We start from the raw sequence: 22467 nt of genomic DNA, 5'->3' as shown, positions 1-22467 counted from the left end.
TTCTTCACTACTGTGTGCGTACACCTTATCATTTTGTTTGTTGTACCTCTCTTCTACGGTAAAAATTTTTTCATCCGAAAAAAGAATTTCCCGATATATTTTTCACGCGTACCGCTTCAACAAAGCGCGGCATCTCTTCAGTCTCAGGTCCATTAGACGAGCATTCAAACGATGTCCTGTTTTTTTTCGATATGCCCTAAGCCCTAAGTCTTCATTTAACACCCTTTTCACCGTGGTTCTGCTTAACCCCATCTGAAGGGCCAACTGTTTCTGCTTACGTTTGGAATTTCTTTGAACTCGCGCCTTCACAGCTTTTATCACTGCTGGAGTCCTAACAGACCGAGGGCGACCACTTCTTGACCTGTCATCTACACTAGAGTCTTCATTGTATCGTTTGATGGTACGATAAACGAATATTTTGGTTATATTCAAATTTTTCAGTATGTTAAAAATTTGAATTGTCGCGTAACCGCAACGATGAAACGCAATAACTGCAACACGGTATTCTTTAAGCGTCCACTCCATATTTAAAAATGAGTAAAATTCAAAAGTATACATTTTTATTTTCATGAACAATTCGAAATTCGAATTCAATAAACTTTTTTGTGGCCAGCATTCTAAAAGAAAAGTTTTTACTGTGTGACGATACTTATGACCTGACTAGGTATAATATAATTACATATTGTAATATACAATAGTCCTAATTACTGTATCGTTTTTTTTTAATAATAATAAAACTCCGTTGTAATAACATAGGTACCTAAGTTCTAAAGTCTCAATGTAGTTACAATGGCTGCCCCACCCTTCAAACCGAAACGCATTACTGCTTCACGGTAGAAATAGGCAGGGTGGTGGTACCTACTTATGACCTGACTAGTTATATTTCAAAGATGCATGACAGCTACGCCAAGCTACACACGGGTTCTCAAGCCTCTATTGCCTACATCGGAACATGCAAGTATCTAAGGCTGTTTCGATCGTGATTTACAAAAGTAGGTTACAAACAAACAGTATAATAATATAACAAAAAAAAAACACATTTGTCTCTAGTTCCATTGCTTTTAGATATTTTTTGAAATATATTGTTTAAATTACATTTGACGGCTCATGATCAGTGGATATAGAAGTAATATTTCGATGCCGTAACGCGTGCTGACCTAGTTTTTCGAATTTATATACAGAAATATCTTTTTAATGTTTTATTTCATTTTAGATATTCGTAGAATGCGTTCTGTTTGCCTGACAAGTCATATTTTGTTAGCTGATTTATTGAATAATTACTGTATAAGTTTTTTTATTTTATTGCTTAGATGGGTGGACGAGCTCACAGCCCACCTGGTGTTAAGTGGTTACTGCAGCCCATAGACATCTACAACGTAAATGCGCCACCCACCTTGAGATATAAGTTCTAAGGTCTCAAGTATAGTTACAACGGCTGCCCCACCCTTCAAACCGAAACGCATTGCTGCTTCACGGCAGAAATAGGCAGGGCGGTGGTACCTACCCGTGCGGACTCACAAGAGGTCCTACCACCAGTAATACCAGTAATTTGTAATTAACGTAACGTAATTCCTAATGGACAGTTCATTTAATGAGAAGCAAAACAGAAAATTGGGCTAAATTAGTAGTAACTGAGTACTTAGTGACCCTCGACAGGGGAAAATATTAAAAGGACGACCGTTCCAAAGGTGGGTAGGCGACATAAATGCCGTTGCGGGTTCTCTACGTGGAAGAAGAAACGCCACGACCGGGACTTATGGCAGAATTTGGGGGAGGCCTATGCGAAAGCAAAACCATCTTTGCCGATGTCAAATGCTTAGAAAAAAATTAAATTAATAGTATGTCGCTTTTTTCATTACTGAATGTCGTGTCCCTGAAACTTGACCGTGGTCTGTCTCGTGAGCTGTTCACCTGGTCCGGTCCTCAGCTTCTCGCATGGCGGTTGCGATTGCCAGCCCAGTTAGGGTGGTTATTTCATCACACTGGCGGCTAGATGATCGGCCTTAATTCATATTTAGTATGTACCTAAACATGAATTAAGGTTGTTAATAAAGGCTTCTTTATCTTTAATTCCTAAGAGAAATTTGACAATTTTAATACGGGATTTGAAGATTGGCATAGTCCTATCGCTTGATATGTGGCTGTCAGCCATTTTGTCTTTTACGTCATTCTGAAAAGGTCTTTGGCGGTAAAAAGGTCTCGTGTCACAGACTATATTTTGTTTTTCACATCTCGTGCGTTCCGGCTTACGCATCATAAAAAGGTGCGTACTTAAACGCCACAGGTCTTTACTGTCAAAACTTTCTGGTTAAATTATGAAAGTATTTTTCTTCATTAAATACATATGTTTAATGGATTTTAGTCTATTTTGATAGATCTCTCTGAAAGTTGTTAACAATAACACTGTAACATACAACAATGTATTAGTTTGCAAATTTTAATTGAAACTTTTTTGCTTTTACTTAAAATACTTACGTATCACTTAGTACTGTAATATATAGGGTCCTCACGACGTAGCATTCAATTTTAAGATAACTGAAGGCTATATATAGGGAATCCGTCTCCAATCCGCGTCCTGATTCTGTAAAAATTCCGCTGAAGGTCGCTGCTGTTTCGACGATGACGACATAAGCGTTTTCGTTCTAATCTTCAGTAATAAAAATATAATCGAACCACCGCTCGACATATGAGATAAGATTCGATGTTAATTGAACATAATCGATATTAGATGTTATGAATACTGCGTTAGATATCGATCGTATGGAAAACCGTATTTTTTTATAAGCTGTTATTTGAAAGTGCCTTTTTTTATTGCTTACGCATAGGTGGACGAGCTCACAGCCCACCTGGTGTTAAGTGGTTACTGGAGCCCATAGACATCTACGACGTAAATGCGCCACCCACCTTGAGATATCAGTTCTAAGGTCTCAGTATAGTTACAACGGCTGCCCCACCCTTCAAACCGAAACGCATTGTTGCTTCACGGCAGAAATAGGCAGGGTGGTGATCCAGGTGGTGGATATCCAGAATCCCTATACTCGCGGAAAGCTGCAGGGATACTCCTTGAAATTGCGGCGCTATGACAAAAGGGGCTACGAAGAAATAGAGGGGGAAAGTAATAACACATTCTAACCTAGTATTGCAATCGTTAGAATTTCCGAATCGCATCCCAAACAATGCCAATTTAAATTTATCGTAAACGTGTGCTCACTCAAATTTCTTGGTAACACAATTCAATTCGTATATGATCTAATAGCCTTCAAGTAGATGCGTTAACGAAACGCAATTAGTATAATTAACTAATGAGTCCGCGTATTAGTGCAAGTTTCTCTAAAACACTGCCAAGTTCGGTGGGCTGACGTCATGGATGCATCGCTGTTTTAATTTCATTTTTGAACGCTTACTTTGACTTTTCGTGTCTAAGACGGCCCTCCAAAACTTTACCCACCAAAACTTTATTTATTTTTATTTATTACGAGCATACAGCCCACCTGATGGTGAGTGATTACCGTCGCCCATGGACTTCAGCAATGCCAGGGGCAGAGCCAAGCCGCTGCCTACCGCTATTATTGGAAGCTACACTATCCGCGAGTGACATAGGCCATAATGTTTTGAAAAAAATTAGGGATCCTTACTAAAACTTCAATAATGTAACCCAAGGTGTAAGAAAATTACCTAAAATTTTAATATTCTATACATCGCGTGCCCGGCGAAAACTATTGATGATAGCGGTAGGCAGCGGCTTGGCTCTGCCCCTGGCATTGCTGAAGTCCATGGGCGACGGTAACCACTCACCATCAGGTGGGCCGTATGCTCGTCTGCCAACAAAGGCAATAAAAAAAAAAAAACAGTGAAAGGATTTTTCAAATCGGTTCAGTAGTTCCCGAGCCTATTCAATACAAACAAACAAACAAACAAATCTTTCCTCTTTTATATTAGTATAGATTAACATAGAAGTAGAAACACAATCATAATTTGCATCTATGCTTGAACTAGGTGATAAAACCTGTATCTTAAGCAGCAGTGCTCCTAGTACAAAGAATACAACAGCTTTACTTCAGATGCAAAAAAAATAGAAAGTTAATAGACAAGAATTAAACTGAAATTCATGGATTGCATACAAGTGACAAAATGTGAGCTTAAAAATATAAAAATGAACAAAAAAATATTGAAATTAATGTATTAATGTACCCTCAGTGTGTAATGAGTCTGAGTATGAGCACAACGACGGTGCATTGTTGTTGTTATAGTCTTAAGGTACTCCGCTGGTACACAGGGTTACCTCACAAGCTGTCTCCAATTGACCCTGTCCTGCGCTTACTCTAGCATTCCATGACATGGCGACAGTCCCTATCTCTGTCTCCACGGTACGTCGCCAATTGTGTTCAGAGCGACCAGGTCATCTCCTACCACTCGGTAACCACTTAAGCGCGACTGATGCTGCATTGACTCCGCTGCGCCGTGTAGTACTTTTATTGTTTAAATAGGCGAATACGACCCACCCACGTGGTTAATGAGTCTCAGATGTCTCAATGAGAAGTCTCAATTTCCATCAGTAAATACCGGTTGCCGATCGCAATAGCTGGGTATAATTCTCAGTGAGCGCTGTTATCCATTCTCTGGTAAATGCCTTAGTCACATGTTAGAGCATCCACAAGAATAGATACGATTAAAGAAAAGGTGGTTAGTACTACTCTTGGGCGACACCAGTCGGTGTAGGGAAATATGGCTTTCTTTCTTTTCTCATACCGGCTTACATCCGCACCTTTAACCACGTAGACTAGATTTTCTACCAAGATTAAGCCATCTTTAGTACGGTAAGCTTACGATAATAGGTATCTTTGATATAATACTGACACAGCTCAGACATCATCATCATCATTATCCTGCCCTTCTCCCAGTTACTTGGGGTCGGCGCAACATGTTTTCTCCTTCCATACTCTTCTATCATATACCATTTCTTCGCTCACTCCCCTCTTACCCACATCGTCTTTCACGCAATCCATCCATTTCTTCTTAGGTCTACTTCTTCCTCTATATTCTTCCACATTCTTAATTAACATTTTCTTACCAACCTAATTTTCATCTCGTCTCATCACATGTCCATTCCTTCTTTCCTTCTTCCTATTCGTACACTCTTGACAGAGTGGTCGTGGTCATGCATCAGTCGGATCCTGCGATACCGATGCTCTCGCGATGCGACGCCATGTGGCACGATGTTTCGCAGAGTGAGAGCAAACATTTATGTTGGAGTGAGTAACAGATTTTATGAGGTCGGTCCACCGTGTTGGAGATCGTCCGCGAGATCGAGATCACATGTCCATACCATCCCAATATTTTAAAAATAATCATAATTAAAATGAAGCCTTTCATCGCTCTTTCTATTAGTTAAACTTTATTAAAATTGGTTGCGTGATATGAAAGAAGTAAGCGAAAAAAAAATAAAAAAATAGTGGTAAAGATCTTTAGTAGGATAAGTTATACATAGGTACATACAAATAATGTAATATGTACATACGTGTACATACATACAAAAACGAGCTTAACTCAGTTACGAGCTTTTCTCTAACAAACGACTAGTAGAAGATAATAGTAATAGTAGAGAAACTGAATTCTTTCTTCTTCTTAGTCGTGTCCATCATGAACGATGATTGTGGTTGGAGGTCATTATTCTAACACAAACACATTCAAATAAATCGAAAAACTATACAATGTAACAAAATACAAAGCTATGCAATTTAGACAGACAAGAAGAAGAACCATATTCAAAATACATAAATACGTCCGTTTATAAATAATTAATTTATGGAAAATATCTAATTTTTTTTTTGTATTACTTACATTTTGATAAATTTACACAGACATAAGTACATACTCATTTGATATTGTTTGAGCTGGTCAAGACCTGATAGCAATATTTCCGAGTACGTCCTCACTTATAGCTTGCACTCACGAATCAATTCCACTAAAAAGAAACAACATTTGAGAAATAAAAAATAATAATATAGTTTAGCTTGTTTTTTGCATGGCTGATACAAACTACCATTTTGTTCATTTCTGACCCAGCGATACATTCAAGCTTGAAGTATCAAACTGTGGTATGTATTACATTTAGCCTTTGATTTCACCTTTGTAGATTGATGGGGGAATAATCGTTGTTTTGTTTGTCCCCTTCCGTACCCACTTAAGGCCAGGTCACCGAATTCGTATGTCCATTGTGAACAATAAACTTACCTAGCCCTGAAACAGTAACGCTTCGAACAGAGTGCTTAGTGCGAGTTTCTTAACGTGTTCGATAGCGTAAAAGTTAACCCAATTTTGTATGCAGTTGGAACAGCGCCCCTAGCGGCAAACGTGCGCAAACGATCCCATTCCATAAAAATATGAGCTAACTTTTACGCTATCGAGACCGTTAAAAAACTCGCACTGAGCACACAGGTCAACGTGCCGTATGTAGTCTATCGATTATAGTTTCACCAAACTACTCTATCTGTTTCGAGATCGACAGTGTGTATCAAAATTTCTTTCTTCTAATTAAGGATGTTTACATCTACGCTTTTCACACGTTCCGTGATGTTAACAAACAGATAAAAACATTAGCTTTGAACTTAAATTACACGAGGTTCTTTCGAGATAAATCGAGTACATTTTTTTATTGCTTAGATGGGCGGACGAGCTCACAGCCCACCTGGTTTTAAGTGGTTACTGGAGCCCATAGACACCTGCAACGTAAATGCGCCACCCACCTTGATATATAAGTTCTAAGGTCTCAAGTATAGTTACAACGGCTGCCCCACACTTCAAACCGAAACGAATTACTGCTTCACGGCAGAAATAGGCAGGGTGGTGGTACCCACCCGCGCGGACTCACAAGAGGTCCTACCACCAGTAAATATAACATTGGGAAGTTAAAACAGAAGTAACCGGTCGTAATTGGAACCGGGCCAAACTTTCAGTAAGGTACTGAAATGTCCCATTTGAATAATGACCGTCCCACAATCGCTAAATGTTCCGACTTTGTTTGTGTCTTATTTGATTTATCTGTCGTCACGTGCTTTACTCGGCTTTGCTATTTACATAAAAGCTCGTGCTCTAGGTATCCTGAATGCTTGTACAGACCCCACGTTAAAACCCACAACTTTTTTTTTATGACTTAGATGGGTGGATGATCTCACAGCCCGCCTGGTGTTGTGGTTACTGGAGTCCATAGACATCTACAACCTACAACGTAAATGCGCCACTCACCCTGAGACATAAGTTTTAAGGTCTCAGTATAGTTACAACGGCTGCCCCACCCTTCACACCGAAACGCATTACTGCTTCACGGTAGAAATAGGCAGGGTGGTGGTACCTATCCGCGCGGACTCACAAGAGGTCCCACCCAGTAAATACGCACTACGCACCCAATGGCTTCTTTTTTTACGAGAAGAATTTCTAATGACCCCGATGCCTTTCCAGTTTCACCAGGACAGGTGGGCGAGCAAAGGCTCAGCCAGTAGGGATGGGATTTGCAGTCAATGGCTTTAAGTTAGAATTATATAATTCATAGATGCTACAGATGCAAACGCTTAGAGTAAAGGAAGAAAGAAATTTACTTGAACAGAGAATCGAATAGTCGTTTAAGTGCTCTACCAAGAAGTGATCACTGAATGAAAAACAATTTTAATAAGAATTGCTGGTACTTTGTATTGTTATATGGAGTGCACTATAGACGATTGACTATGGGCTTAGTTGTCCACTACCAAAGCATTGGTTTGATGACGAAATGTGAGCAGTATGGTCCCTGGCGGTTATTAGATGGTGCTCAATGGTGCTTCGCTGGTCTGGTAGAATAGTCTTGTCTCTTTCTTAATGCATATGTAAGGATTTAATAGCGTGTGCTTTGTTTATTTCTTCATTGGATTGTCAATAAAATTATTGTCATATGAGCTTGTAGAGGTTGCAAACTTTTTTTTTATTTTTTTTATTGCCTTTGTAGGCAGTCGGGCATACGGCCCACCTGATGGTGAGTGGTTACCGTCGCCCATGGACTTCAGCAATGCCAGGGGCAGAGCCAAGCCGCTGCCTACCACCTACTTCTTTAATCATGCGGAATCATTATCGATCACGATTATTTTTAATAATTTCTTTTTGATGGATTTTAAGATCTATCATAGTGGCAATCGACCACTATTTTGTTTTAAATAAGAAATGTATGTGTAATTAAGGAGGTGAAAAGTTAAATTTTCAGTTTATCCTAGTTTTTCTTTTTTTTTCTTTTTTGAACACATTTTGATTATTGATTTGGATCCATTTTCAATTACATATTATTTGACTCAGCTGTCCTCCTTAGAGTGTGATCTCAAAGATGGCCTTTCGAACTGCAATGCAAAATTACCAAACAGCCGAAATAATACATGGCAGTGTTAAAAATTATGAGCCGAATTAGAAAGATCAAGTCTCAAAAGATTACTTGTCAATCTTTGCTTGGAAGTCAATACACTAGTCTGTCTAATATTAGCCGTTGCTTCTCAAAGCTTCGCTGGCAATGATATAATCGACCGAATTAGATCCTAATACTTCTCCAGTTTGGTACGAATGGATGATGAATAACTAATTTTACGTTTTTTCGACGACAGATAAATGTTCATTTCTTTTGAATTCACCTAAATTTTTTTCTGGCTTTGAAGAACGTGGTGTCAGGGTTAGTTGTAGTAGAGTTGCCTTCTTTTTACTTTTGTGTGGCTATCGGCTTTCCACACACACTATTACTATTTAATGAGTTTTTTTTACTATTTTCACATTTCATGAGCTACTTACTTACTTTCATGAGCTATTTAGGTGCTATTTTTTTGATATTGTTTACATTTTAGACCGACTCTGTGTTGCAGTGGTTAGCGTCTATGACTGTTGCGCTAAGGGTCGTAGGTTCGACTCCCACATCGGGCAAACATCCGTGTGATTAACAGGTTTGTTTGCTCTTTGTCTGGGTGCTTATTATCTATATAATTTAAACGTATAAAAGTATCTAGGTCAATCTCTAGTACACATAACACAGAGAATTCTAATTTGGGGCCAGATAACAAGCGCCATGATTATGGGTAGACTGAACACTGTGGACAGGAAACCGAAACGCAATACTGCTTCAAGGCAGAAATTGGCAAGGCGGCGGTACCTACCCGCGCGGACTCACAAGAGGTCCTACCACCAGTAAAAAATTACCAAAGAATTACCAGCAAAGCGTGATTGTTTTGACTAGGAGGATATAAACTACGAATTTAACTAATTTTTTTCATAAATTCATTCTCCATAACTGGATAGATAGTCAGCCATTTCCCATCAACATAATACAGTTTATGTCTGTTCTTTTAAATAATAAAAATCCACCGATCAGATAACTATAAGCAGCGCGCATTAATCATCAATTTAAAATTCGGACAAGACAATAAGCGTGGAACAGTTCCGATAGATTTGTGTTCATACATTTATCATATGTTTTATAACATTCTGCTAATGCTTCACGTGGGCGGTTATTATCGAATCTATTTTTCACAACTTTGATCTGTAGTTTCCCACGCACGGCTGCGAGCGTTACCAGTTTCCCCTCACTGAATTCTCTGAATGTCTTTAATTCTGTCATTTTTTTGGTTTCTATTGGTTTAGTTCTTATCGTACCAGATTTTTTATTTCTTTGGTTAGAGAAGTAGAGAAACAGAGAAGAAGAAAAGACGAATAGTGAAGAGAGATTAAACTTATCTTAATAGGTACTCAGTATTGTACTCATGGTATGACAATGGGTAGGACTGCATGTAGTTGTTGAAAAAATGTATTCAATACATACTATTTTTTAGGGAATCTGAATTACTTCTTAAAAGTCTTATCTTTAAATAAATAATCAGAATTACTACTCTTCTTACTTACTAATATTAATTAGTATACTATGTTAAATATGATAACAATGCTACTTAGTATACTAACAGTATAGGTGAAGAAACAATAGCTCGATGAGGTCGGAAAGTATCTTCTGATTTTTTAAAAGTATAAGTAAGTAATCACTTACCTTACTTTTCTACCATAATATCCTCTTGATTCCCATATTGAGTATCATCGGTAGCATATTTTACCCTCACTGGCTTAGTACCACTATTCTTGTCGCGAAGCAATAACATTTTACGGCTTAATGAAACTCAATTTCTAATGAAGTAGTAACGTCAACCTCATTTCCAAATATGGATTCCGTTAAGTATTCAGTATTAGGTGGTAGGTAAGTTGGGTTACTTGTATCAACGTAAAGACGTGATTGACCATTGAATTAACCAAGAAATGTTTAAGCTCAAAGGGTCATAATTTTATTTCTATTTCCTAATTTAAAGTTCACGTTTTCAGACGTGTTCACGACATAACATTACTGAAGATTCGTTTGTTGATTCCTCAATCTAAATCTCCTTGACCAAGTCAAACAATCTGCTCTGATTTACAAAGCGGGTCAAAGAGATTCTCCCAACCACGTTTCGTTTGAATACAGTATTTTCTGCGAAAACTGCCGTCACGTGTCGGTTGGGCCACTCGTCCGCCATCCACATTTAAATGTCAGGCATCAATCTTTACTTCGAAAAGTGAAGTGTGTTATGGAAATTGATTGTCTTCCACGTGTTTCCTCATTAGTTATCGGTTTGGCAGCCGTTGGATGTTGTATTAGGTTTTCGAAGTCATAATTCGTGATTGCGTAAGGGCCTTTACGATGGCACGGTTGGAGGTTGGCCAGAAAGAATATATTGTCCAAACTGTCATTTTTTTGCGAAGATTTCTGCGCGTCTGGCGGGCGGCCATCACGTCTACGTTTAAGGTTCGTTGACTAGACCGGGATTATTAGAACAAAGACGTTCATTATGCATCTAAATGTATTGGAAATACATATACTTAGAGTAGCTTGTTCTTCTTAATAATGCATTAGCATTAGTATATTAGTCCTTCTCGAATTAATATCCATTTGAAACACGCACGAAGATCTCTATTGGGTACTTTATTAGTGAGGATTTTGACCCACATAGAATCACACTTTCCTCCAGGACGTTGCACCGAATTATTGAGAGGTATTTCAGTGAGTTGTCCCTCCATCTTAAACTTTGACGAGGTTCGGCCCTGGGTTACTGAGTAAAAGCAGGTTTTAATTGGTTCAATTCTAACACATCCCACTCGCCACCCCTAGTACGAAAGGCCGAAGGTGTTAAATTGCAAAAAATCACAACGCTGAATTCTAGTCTTGCTTTGAAAGTAGTCATTGTTCGACATGTTTAGAAAATTGCTGGTCTAAGATTGAATAAAGGTATTAATGAACTACTTACCCTCCGATAAGTCTTTTCATCAACAGATAGACCTATTTTAAAAGCCATTCGGAATATTAGAAACTATGTTAATAATCCGAAAAAATATTTTTAGGAAATATAATATATATGTTCATTTCAAATTTATATGATTTATCAAACACACTGTATAGTTATATATTGAAAATTATTATTAAGCTCACGAGACTAATTGTAATTGTTAAATAAGCGCCATTGTTTTGTTTAAAACAATTACCTCTAGTCATAACAATGTATTTGGTTATGTCTATTTTGCAGTCCGTTTGTTTGGTAATAAATATTACATTTTATTTGAGAAATGAGTGCAGAATAGAATTAGTGCAGTTTTAAGAAAATCAAATTAACACGTTTCAATCCAAACTTATTTATCAAGATAATCCACCGATCTCCAAGGAAGGACATGGGTTTTGGGCTCTAAGTTTTTGACGTTAGAAACGCTATTGACAATTATTCATTTATTGGAAACATGCTGGCTGATTTTTTTTTATTGCTTAGGTGGGTGGCCGAGCTCACAGCCCGTTGGTGTTAAGTGGTTACTGGATCCCATAGACATCTACAACGTAAATGCGCCACCCACCTTGAGATATAAGTTCTAAGGTCTCAGTAACGGATACCCCGCCCTTCAAGCCGAAACGCATTACTGCTTCACGGCAGAAATAGGTAGAGTGGTGGTACCTACCTGCGCGGATTCACAAGATGTCCTACCACCAGTAACTATACTTGAGACCTTAGAACTTATATCTCAAGGTGGGAGGCGCATTTACGTTGTATATGTCTATGGGCTCCAGTAACTACTTAAACCCAGGTGAACTGTGAGCTCGTCCATTCATCTAAGTAATAAATAAAAACACGCCCTAGCAAGAGCAATGCTTCGCAGCTTCCCGCGGATCGGAAACGCGACCCACCGAGATGGTCCGGGTGAGAAACTCAGTGGGCTGTGTCTATGGGGCTTGAAATATGAGGTCGTAGTGGACCCTGAAACAACACCTACCACACTCTTTATTCGCAGTGGAAATATTCAAAGCGATGGATTAATAATATGCCCAATCCCCAATCCTTTTTGCCGGTTTGTCCACCAGGGGACCATGAGATGTATATTTTTCTCGATTCACGCAGTATCGATGCAGATAAGCAGAGCGCTTTGAAAGTTTTTTTTTTTCGTTGACGGCTGTCCACCATTGGCTCGTCTCCAACTCAATTTATCTGATAGTTATGTCTTTCAGAATATAACAGTGCAACCGCCATGCAACTACGTCAAGGCTAATTTTGTGTTAGGCTCAATATTTATAAACTTTTCCAGAGTTAGCTGGAAATAATGATTCGAATGTATGCATATTAATATTATAAATGTAAGAGTCTGTTCGTTTGTTTGTGTGTTTGTTTCTCCTTATTTGACATCGAAACGAAGCAAAGGATTTCCTTTTTTTTTTTTTATATTCATTTTAGGTCTGGATTGTGAAATCTACCCTTTATAATGAGAAAAACATCTCGTTCCTAACCGCTTAACAACAGGCGGGCTGCGAGTTCATCCACCTATCTAAGCAATTAAAAAAAAGCTATATATTACAATGACTACGTTTGAATAGACTCTTAAGCTCTCGATAGTGGCTTAGCGATTCGGGTAGTGCTGACGTCTATAAACCACTTTGACCTCTTGCCATTTGGCTTCACAAACATCTATATATTAATACGTGAAGCAAAAACTTTGTATCCCTTTTTACGAAAATTGCGCAGACGGAGGAGTATGAAATTTTCCACAGCTATAGAGATTATAGTGAAGAAGTGCACAATGCTAATATTTTTTTTAAATAATGCATAAAAGATACATTAAATCAATAAAGAAAACATTACACACACTACATACCATGTATTTGACGCACACACGCATGCATACTATTTATTGTCAAACTTTTGTTTTTGACGTCTGTTGTCAAATTGAGATTAAATATTGTTTGTCTTTGTTAATATTTTTCTATAGTGTGTTGTCTTGGCGAAATTTGTGATTATAGAAGTATAAAATACAATCATAATAGTGTACAAACTTACAATTCCAATTAATTATAGTCGAATTTCGACCACTGCGGGACCTCTAGTTGTCAATAAATAGCTGATCGAAAACAAACGGATACCACGGAATTCCTATTTTAAAATACAGGTGTGCATTGAAACTCAAATAAATAAACATTACACGTAAAAAACGTTTAAGAAATCAAAACATTTTCTACATAAAAAAAGTGTATATTAGTTGTCTGTTTAGTGTTAACCCGTGCGCTACGAACCACGTATGGCATTGCCCTTTAGTGCGTTAGATAAATTAAAATAGATATGGAGTTTGTAATGTAATTAGGTACGATTGAATTTACACGTCATATCGGATCCTCCCGATCCACTAACGGTGCTTTTAGGTACCCCAAGCACCGGTCATCGCTCTCGTCGAACCCGTCGCTTACGACGAAGGGCTCGACGAGTAAATTAACCCACAGACATAGCCCACTGAGTTTCTCGCCGGATCTTCTCAGTGGGTCGCGTTACCGATCCCGTGGTAGATTCTGGGAAGCACGTCTCTTGCTAGGGTTCGATGTTAGCAACAGCGTCAGGTTTGAGCCCCGTGAGTTCACCTACTCGCCCGGTGATGCTGATATGGTCTCTCAAGACCATCAGCTTAGGTAGGAAAATAAAAATACGATTATCTCCTTCGATATGTCCAGCAGTGGACGTCTGTGGGCTGATAGAATAGAATAGAGCCCCGTGAGCTCATCTACCAGTCCAGGCGTGGTTGGAATAGCCCCTTAAGCCGCTAACGTTTAGACAGTCATTTTCATTAAATTTTCCACAAACGCTTCGAATATTTTACGGTCACGGATGACTTTGTTATTCGCTCGACATTCGCATGCGCTTCCAAAGACCGCCAATATTTTTTTTATGTTATAATATTTTGAATACGTTTTTTTTAACATTTTATAAATAAAAGTAGATTGTTATAAGTGTTAAGCAGAAAGGTAAAGTATTACTAACGTCGGAAATAATAAAGTGAAAATGATAAAAACGATATTAAATCGCGAGGGTTCTTTTAATTGTGACTATGTTAGTCTTTATACATTACTAGCGACCCGCCCTCGCTTCGCTTCGGAAACATTAAAACACACATGAAACCAAAAAATAAAATATATTTTTTTTTTTAAAAAAAGTAGCCTATGTTCATCAGGGACAATGTCGGCTTCTAATGGAAAAATAATTTTTCAAATCGGTCCAGTAGTTTCGGAGCCTATTCGAAACAAACAAACAAACAAATCTTTCCTCTTTATAATATTAGTATAAGTATATAGAAGTATAGATATTAAATATACTTTATGCCTTTATACTTTACTTACACTTGTGTCTTTGTATACAAATGAAAATACTTAGTTTCAGACCGATAGAGATAGATATATTAGCTCTAGCGGTTAATATAATACTAACTATATTGATTATGTGGGATTTGATCATTCTTCATTATTTATGTGCTTTGTTTAAATAATATTACGACAATCATTCTCTTCATCGATGACTGAATATACTATACTATAAACTGGTTATAATTTATCTAAAATTAACTTTGTTTTTTTGGAAGTTGTCATTGGAAGACATGACTCAAATGTTTTCTTTTTAAATAGATATTATACCTAATAACTTTCATTTCAGAATTATATTAAAACATGAATTTTTAACGTGCGTTTTGTATTGTTGCAGCGATGCGTATGGTGGCGTGACCCCGGGTTGAGACTCATCAATCCGCCGAGATGTCGCAGCCGCCGCCGGGGCGAGGACGCGCTCGGGCCCCTTCATCTCCCCTCAACTACCGTCCCCCCTCGCCATGGGCTCCCAGTCCCCCGCCCATCATCTCGGGTCCACGGCACCCCGCTGCCATCGTGACGCCTCCGCCGGTCCACCCGTCCCCGAAGCCGTTCCGTCCGCTCCACTCCCCCCACAATCTGCGGCAGCACTCGCCGTCCCCCAGCTCGCATTTCTCGATATCCCCCTACCCGATGTCCCCCACGCTGGGACAGAGTCCGGAATATTATTATTCTTCGCCTTACGAAGGCGTTCGCGAGTTCGAATACGCGGGAGGACCGGAACTTCCTCCGCCTCCTCGTCCGATGATTTACGAGGAGGACGAAGAGGACCGGGGTCCGTCCACTGCGGAGATCATTGCCCAGCAGTCGCAAGAAGGATACGTTGATGAGAAGCTAGCCGAGTATCAAGCGACGATTCAGCTATTGCAAGGTGAGTTTTGAAACGATGAGCTGCTTAATTTACGATGAGATTGAGAAAAAGTAGAAAGTTTCAAAAATATTAGGGGGCAATAGTTTTTTTAAACGAGCTCTGCATGCGAATTCTTTTTACGAACACTCTACGTTGGGGTATCTTTTTATCTGATTGATTGTAGGAAGCAAACTACTGGGCAAATGTTGTCCAACTATGGCATTCTGTGTCATTCCCTAACGTGTGTGTTCCCTAACGTTCAATCCGCAAACTCTCGTGTTAGATAAGTAAATTTATTTAGAATTCTTCACAGTTTGTTAACGATTGCCACAGTTGGTCTTAGTTGACCCGATTTTGAAGTCTATAATTAAATATGAATCTAGGCTATCGTCAGTTTAGTATTTGAATGAATGGATGTCTCGTGTGCCAATAATTTAGCAGTTTCTTGGTATCTCTCGGGTATCAAATCGGGTAACTGTATGTTACTGCGAGTTTAACGTTCTCGATAGCGTGAAAGTTAACTCAAACTTGTATGGAGTTGGAACGTTTGCCGCTAGGGTTGTTGTTCCAACTGCGTGAGCACCGGTTTCATTTTTGGGCCTTATGTACCATAGGGTTTCGATACGATGGGATTTTTCGCACTCTCCCGTGTAACTTTCTCATTGTGGCATTTGATCCCGCTTAAATGCGTTCTATCTTACACTGTGGAACGCGGTCGAATATTCTCGAACCCTCGAACGATGACATTTCTAGTATGAACTGAATCGATCTTTAGATAAGGTCAACAGGAAAGGATCACGTGGTCAATCACTCACTCGCTGAGCAGATCAATTAAAGTCCTTCATGGTGCCTTTGGCCATAAAGAAGACCGAGGACAGAGAGATACGTGCAGGGGAATTCATCAAAGAAGATGCAAGAAATCTTGAAATTATTCACGATTCATCTTTCCGTTAGATTAGTTCTACTGTAAAACTATAATTTTGGCAACATGCGCGCGATGCACCCATTATTGCAACAAATGAGTTGAATTGAGAAAATTAGCTTGTTACATCATTGTCTCCGTAAGTTTGCCAAAAGATTTTACTGCGCTTGAATGTAAACAAATGGATGCACACACACATTTATATCGTCATAGGATTACTCATTGCACCGATTTGTTCACGCGGTCACTTTTATTCTGATTCACTGATTGATTACAAGCCAGATATCGTTATAGTATAATGTCACGTCCTTACGGATCCATCAAATCCAATAACCTTTGCGTTAGACGCCTTCAGCTCTAATGCTAGGAGTAGGCTTACGCACCCAGGGAACCCTAACGAGTAACCTAACCCATATCAGCCCGCTAAGTTTCTCGCCGGATCTTCTCAGCAGGTCGCGATTCCGATCCGGTAGTAGATTCATTCTCGAAGCAGCTGCTCTCGAGTTATTAGATCTCCTTGGGAGGCACTCGGGCAGCTGTTACCTAATCCCACACCTCTTGGTTGAGCCTTTGCTCGCCCACCCGTCCTGGTGAAACAGGAAAGGCCTCCGGGCCACCAGTAAGCCGTCAATCATAAAAAAAGATAATATACATTTTTTTGCGTTACTATCAAACCTAAAGGCCTTAAATTTTAAGTAAGACCCGGTTGACTCGTATCCAATATTGCTACAACGCCTGTTTTCATGTCATATTGCAAGTACCAATTAATCTAAATTTAAACGTACCTAACCCGATTGCATTTGCAATGCTCGTTTCGCCTTATTTTCTGCGATTTGGAGGGTAGGACAACCGTATTGCAATACGATTAAGATTTGGAATCCGTATCTCAATTAAGGCACATCATACTTCTTCTTCTTCCTAGCGTTTTTTCGGTCTAGTGCCAGATTCCGCTTTCCTACTTAAGCTCCTCCACTTTGCCCGGTCTTCGGCATCCTTCTGGGTGAGGTTACTCTCCACCATCTCCTCCTTCATACTAAGACCGGTAGGCAGCGGCTTGGCTCGGTAGGCAGCGGCTTGGCTCTGCCCCTGGCATAGCTGAAGTCCATGGGCAACGGTAACCACTCACCATCAGGTGGGTTGTGCGCTCGTCTGCCTACCAGGGCAATAAAAAAAAAGATCACATTAATTTTTTTATCAAAACATTGAAAAAATGAGTAGTAATGTTCGTGTTACGAGTACGTGCGCCGGAATTCACTTAAGACAAGCCTGGGATCTATTTCGCTTTCATAATTAAATCATAAAAAATTTGGAATTAAATGAAAGCTATATACAGAACGATTACCGTACAAACTTTGATTTAAAACGAAATACGGAAGTTCCGAGTCGTGCTTTCGTAAGCATCGCGTGTTAGAAGCACAATGGGAACTCGTAAAAATGAACGATAAATAAAGAACAACAAGTCCAATTGTTTCGGGTATATTATTCTTTTGTTTGCTTACGTTTTTTTTTTCATAATACCCACGCTCTACGCTCAACTAAAAACGTGACGCGGTAATGTAAATCGAAACTCCAAAAGTACGGTGAACGAAAAATGATCTTCTTTTTACTGGTGGTAGGCGCCACCCACCTTGAGATATAAGTTCTAAGGTGTCAAGTATAGTTACAACGGCTGCCCCGCCCTTCAAACCGAAACGCATTACTGCTTCACGGCAGAAATAGGCAAGGTCTCGCGCGGACTCACAAGAGGTCCTACCACCAGTAATTACGCAAATTATAATTTTGCGGGTTTCATTTTTATTACAGTAATAAATAAATTATGAATGTTTCATTAAATTAGTGGTATGTTGATCTTTGGTGGCTTATTGCAGTAATGGCTAATAAATCCGCAGAGCGAGGACGCACGGTTGCTTCGCTGCGGAAATGGGGTTTCAGGCCAAATTCAGTGGCGTCTCGATTCAACGTATATTTAAACTCCTTTCGTACTTTGATTTCTTATCTATTAGCATCTATATGTAACCGCTTTGCCTTGGAATATCTTTTGAATTTTGAGGAGAGTCACAGTTGTTGAAAATGGGCAGGAAGTTTTGTGAAATCTCTACATAGTGTCAAATAAAGTAGGTCTGTTTCTTGAATGTCTACTTTTGAAAAAAGCGACCGAATTTCATACGGTTTTCAATAATAGAAAGAACGATGAACTGGGAACGTATTTGTGTATAATCCCTAAAAAGTTTTTTCAAAATAGTCGGAAACGATTAGATCAATTTTGATGAAATATTTAGCAAATCCTCAAATTAGCCCTTTGATAAAGTGAAATCAACGATCCGCCGGCAAAGCATTTGAATAGCACATAATAAACAGAAACGACTGGTGGTAGGACCCCTTTACTGGTGGCAGGACTACTTGTGAGTCCGCGCGGATAGGTACCACCGCCCTGCCTATTTCTGCCGTGAAGCAGTAATGCGTTACGATTTGAAGGGTGGGGCAGCCGTTGTAACTATACTGAGCCTTTAAAACTTGTCTCTCGAGGTGGGTGGCGCGTCTACGTTGTAGATGTCTATGGGCTCCAGTAACCACTTAACACCAGGTGGGCTGTGAGCTCGTCCACCCAACAAGAACATATATGAAAAAGAATTTACTTGTCACATGTTTTTTATTTCAGTGTTCACACAGAAAGAAAGTTTGAAATTTATGATACATACTGCATGTGAAGCTAAAAACAGTCATTAATTATACCAGATAAAGCGTTTTTTTTTTGTAAACCTTTCGAAATAATTCACATTCAGGTCTCAAGAGGAAAATATTTCTAGACTTTTATAAATACATTTTTAGAATTGCAATAGTTGTTAGTCTGTAATTAATTGAGGTCAATAAACGTTAGAGCCGTTGGCACAAGTTTCGAGATGATATTTTTAGTTTTACATTCGATCTTTTCAGAGAATAACAAAAATTCATTCTGATGCAACAATAATTATTCTTGAGGCACGGCAACAAGACAAAGTAATTTAATTTTTTTTTTTGTTGCTTAGATGTGTGGACGAGCTCACAGTCCACCTGGTGTTAAGTGGTTACTGGAGCCCATAGACATCTACAACGTAAATGCGCCACACACCTTGAGATATAGTTCTAAGGTCTCAGTATAGTCACAACGGCTGCCCCACCCTTCAAACCGAAACGCATTACTGCTTCACGGCAGAAATAGGCGGGGCGGTGGTACCTACCCGTGCGGACTCACAAGAGGTCCTACCACCAGTAGAATAAACAGCGCAATAACTAAATGTGCGTAATTGTTGGCGTCTGTAGACGTATTAATTCTGTGGACGATACGCTAGTGTAGAGTCGCTTGCGTGTTTAGGCTGTCATGCAGTAACAGTTGAACCTACTAATCTAACTTCGAACCTTGAAACTTTCTCTACCTAGCTGGTAGTCTAAATGGCTATTATACCTACGCTATGGCTTGTATGAGCTCACGGGGCTCAATTTGAGAGAGCTTGCTAACACTGGCCCTAGCAAGGGTTGTGTTTCGTGGAATCTATCACCAGATTGCAATCGCGATCCACTGAGATGATCCGGCGAGAAACTCATGTGTCTATGAGTTAGACTTGTCGAGTTCGACGAGGACGGTGACCGGTGTTTGAAGAGCCTACAAGCATCGAAAGCGGATCCAGGAGATAGGATATGGCAAGCTTCAGACGATGGCGGCATTGCATTGCTCTGCCGCATGTCTCATCTATCCTAATATATAAATCTACAGTGGTTTTCACGGATGTTCCGTTATAACTACTGAACCATGCATCCGACTGACTTGCACTTGGTATCCATGTAGAAAATACATGTACTTAATGTATAGGCTAATATTTATATGAGTGTTGGACTCCCTACACCAGTTGCGGGGGCGTTAATGATGAGAATCTTTGTGGGGGTGAGAAATAATAATGTTAATTTTAAATGCCCAGCGAAACGGACGGGTACAGCTAGTAATATATAATAATATGTATGTAATTAGCGACGGTCACGATAAAAGGGTTGATATATCTTTAGATTACGGTATATGGAACTGACACTTCTCTTAATGTCATGCTGTTGGTAGTTAGTGGCTTGATTATGACCTTGATATTGCTGACGTCCATGAGCGATGGTAACCACCCACCGTCAGATAGAATGAAGGCTCGATTGGTTACTAAGTCAATGAAAAAAAAATTTTTTTTTTGCGTGATGATTTTTAGACACGATTTAATTTTTTTCATGGTCGAAGTCATTGGAGAGCACACGTTAAGCACGAATTTACTGAGAAAAATTTGTAGCTTGCAGTTAAATTTGAGTAACTATATAGCAATTAATATGATCACACTGGGCGCCTTATCTGTGGGCCACAGTAACTTGCCTACTGCTATCAACGATTAGCTTAAAGAAACATTGCGATATAATTTAGAGAGAGTCGTCACATTGCGATCAACAACGGAAGAGCTTCGTTTCCAAGTCGTAAATACAATGAAAAAAGAACCAGTTCCGCAGTGCTTGGTTGGCCGCCAAGACATGTAATCATTCAGGCGTCTCCGTTTCTTTACAGTGGACGCTACGTCAATCAAAATTCTGACGGCTCTGATACTCTTCATAACATCTGACGTTCTTGAAAATATCATTATTCTAAACGAACTTATCGGGAATGCGTCAGGTCGTCAGAGACAATGTAATTTAATACCTTGGCTGCTGCGGTAAGTAAAATCGAAAACCGTCATCTGTTGCGGCGGCTGATCGAAATGCGCTCCCAATGATATTTCTACCAGTACGTGGCAGGTCTTTCACGACCCACCAGAATTAGGGTAGATTAAAATCCTATAACTATTCGAACACATACTGTATACAATTTGTAGTATATAGTTGTCGGTGTCAAACTCTTACGAAGATCTGAAATAATCGAGCGAGAGAGACATAGTTTTCTTCGTCCGCACCAGCTAAAAGTACCTACCGCGGCGGGCCGATATGGACCTGTTCTGCAGTGAAGGTGTTAATGGTTTTTTGAAGTGAAACTTCTTTACGTGCGTCGAGAGTAAAATTTAACTCGCGTCAGATTCGTTACGGCTAGAAAGAAAAGATACGTTTTAGGAAGAGCAAGAGTGAGAAAACAGACAGAGCGTCTCCCGAACTACTCAACCGTTGAGGGAGTAAAAGGAAAAAGCGAGATAGGTCGTTTCTCTTATACCCTCCCTATTACATAGCATTCCCTATTACAAGAGAAATTTGATTGAAGGATGAAAAATGAAGAATACCATAATACTGCACACCTTTTACACCTACAACTTCAAACTCATGTTCACAATGAAGGAATAGCATCGCGTAACAAAAGTCATACCCGCAAAAAAATCCTTAATTGAATAATTGAGATATACATCAAGGTAGGTGGCGCCATTGTGATTTCTATGAGCTCTGGTAGCCACAACAGCAGATAAGCCCTGAGCTAATATAACTTAACAATGACAACACCTGTAAATATGTTACAAATAATGTTTCTACTTTAAAAAAGACAGTTATATTTACGAAGTAGACATTGTATATTCTTTCGCGATCTATTCTGAACCAATGAAAACATCAGCGTTTTAAGTTTTTAACATTTTCCGTACGCGTCACTGATGCTTCCTTCCAATGTAAACAATGCTTGTATCGCTGCAGGTACAGGTGAGCACAAAAGTTGATTAACTGTTGCATTGTAAGCCAAGAGCTTATCATTTGTGCGCCTTAGATATCCGTGTTTCATAGCGGCTAAACAAGGTCATATATATTTAATTACAAAACTGGTTTAATGCGGATTATTTATTTAGAAATATATTTAAAAAAAAAAACATATAAATTGTGACATAATGATAAATAGTTTTGCATATAAAATATACCTATCCACATTCGCAATACTGAGAGGCCTAGTGGAGCAATTTCAGATATCTATAAGCGACGGTGACCACTAACCAT

The 22467-nt window shown here is 39.2% G+C and overlaps 1 protein-coding gene across 1 annotated transcript in view; it reads left to right on the top strand.

Moving 5' to 3' along the window:
* The window catches only part of Msp300 (Muscle-specific protein 300 kDa), a 215885-nt gene that overhangs the window by 2094 nt on the left and 191324 nt on the right, over positions 1-22467 (top strand). Inside the window, exon 2 of the mRNA XM_089731748.1 lies at positions 15072-15605. Coding sequence (XP_089587874.1) covers positions 15122-15605 — 484 coding nt within the window. The 5' untranslated portion in view covers positions 15072-15121. The remainder of the gene's footprint in view (positions 1-15071; positions 15606-22467) is intronic.

The sequence above is a fragment of the Bombyx mandarina genome, chromosome 12, assembly GCF_030267445.1.
Source record: "Bombyx mandarina strain Sakado chromosome 12, ASM3026744v2".
Taxonomy (NCBI): Eukaryota; Metazoa; Arthropoda; class Insecta; order Lepidoptera; family Bombycidae; genus Bombyx; species Bombyx mandarina.
Note: the sequence above shows the minus strand (reverse complement) of the source record. Positions and strands in the feature narration are given on the sequence as shown.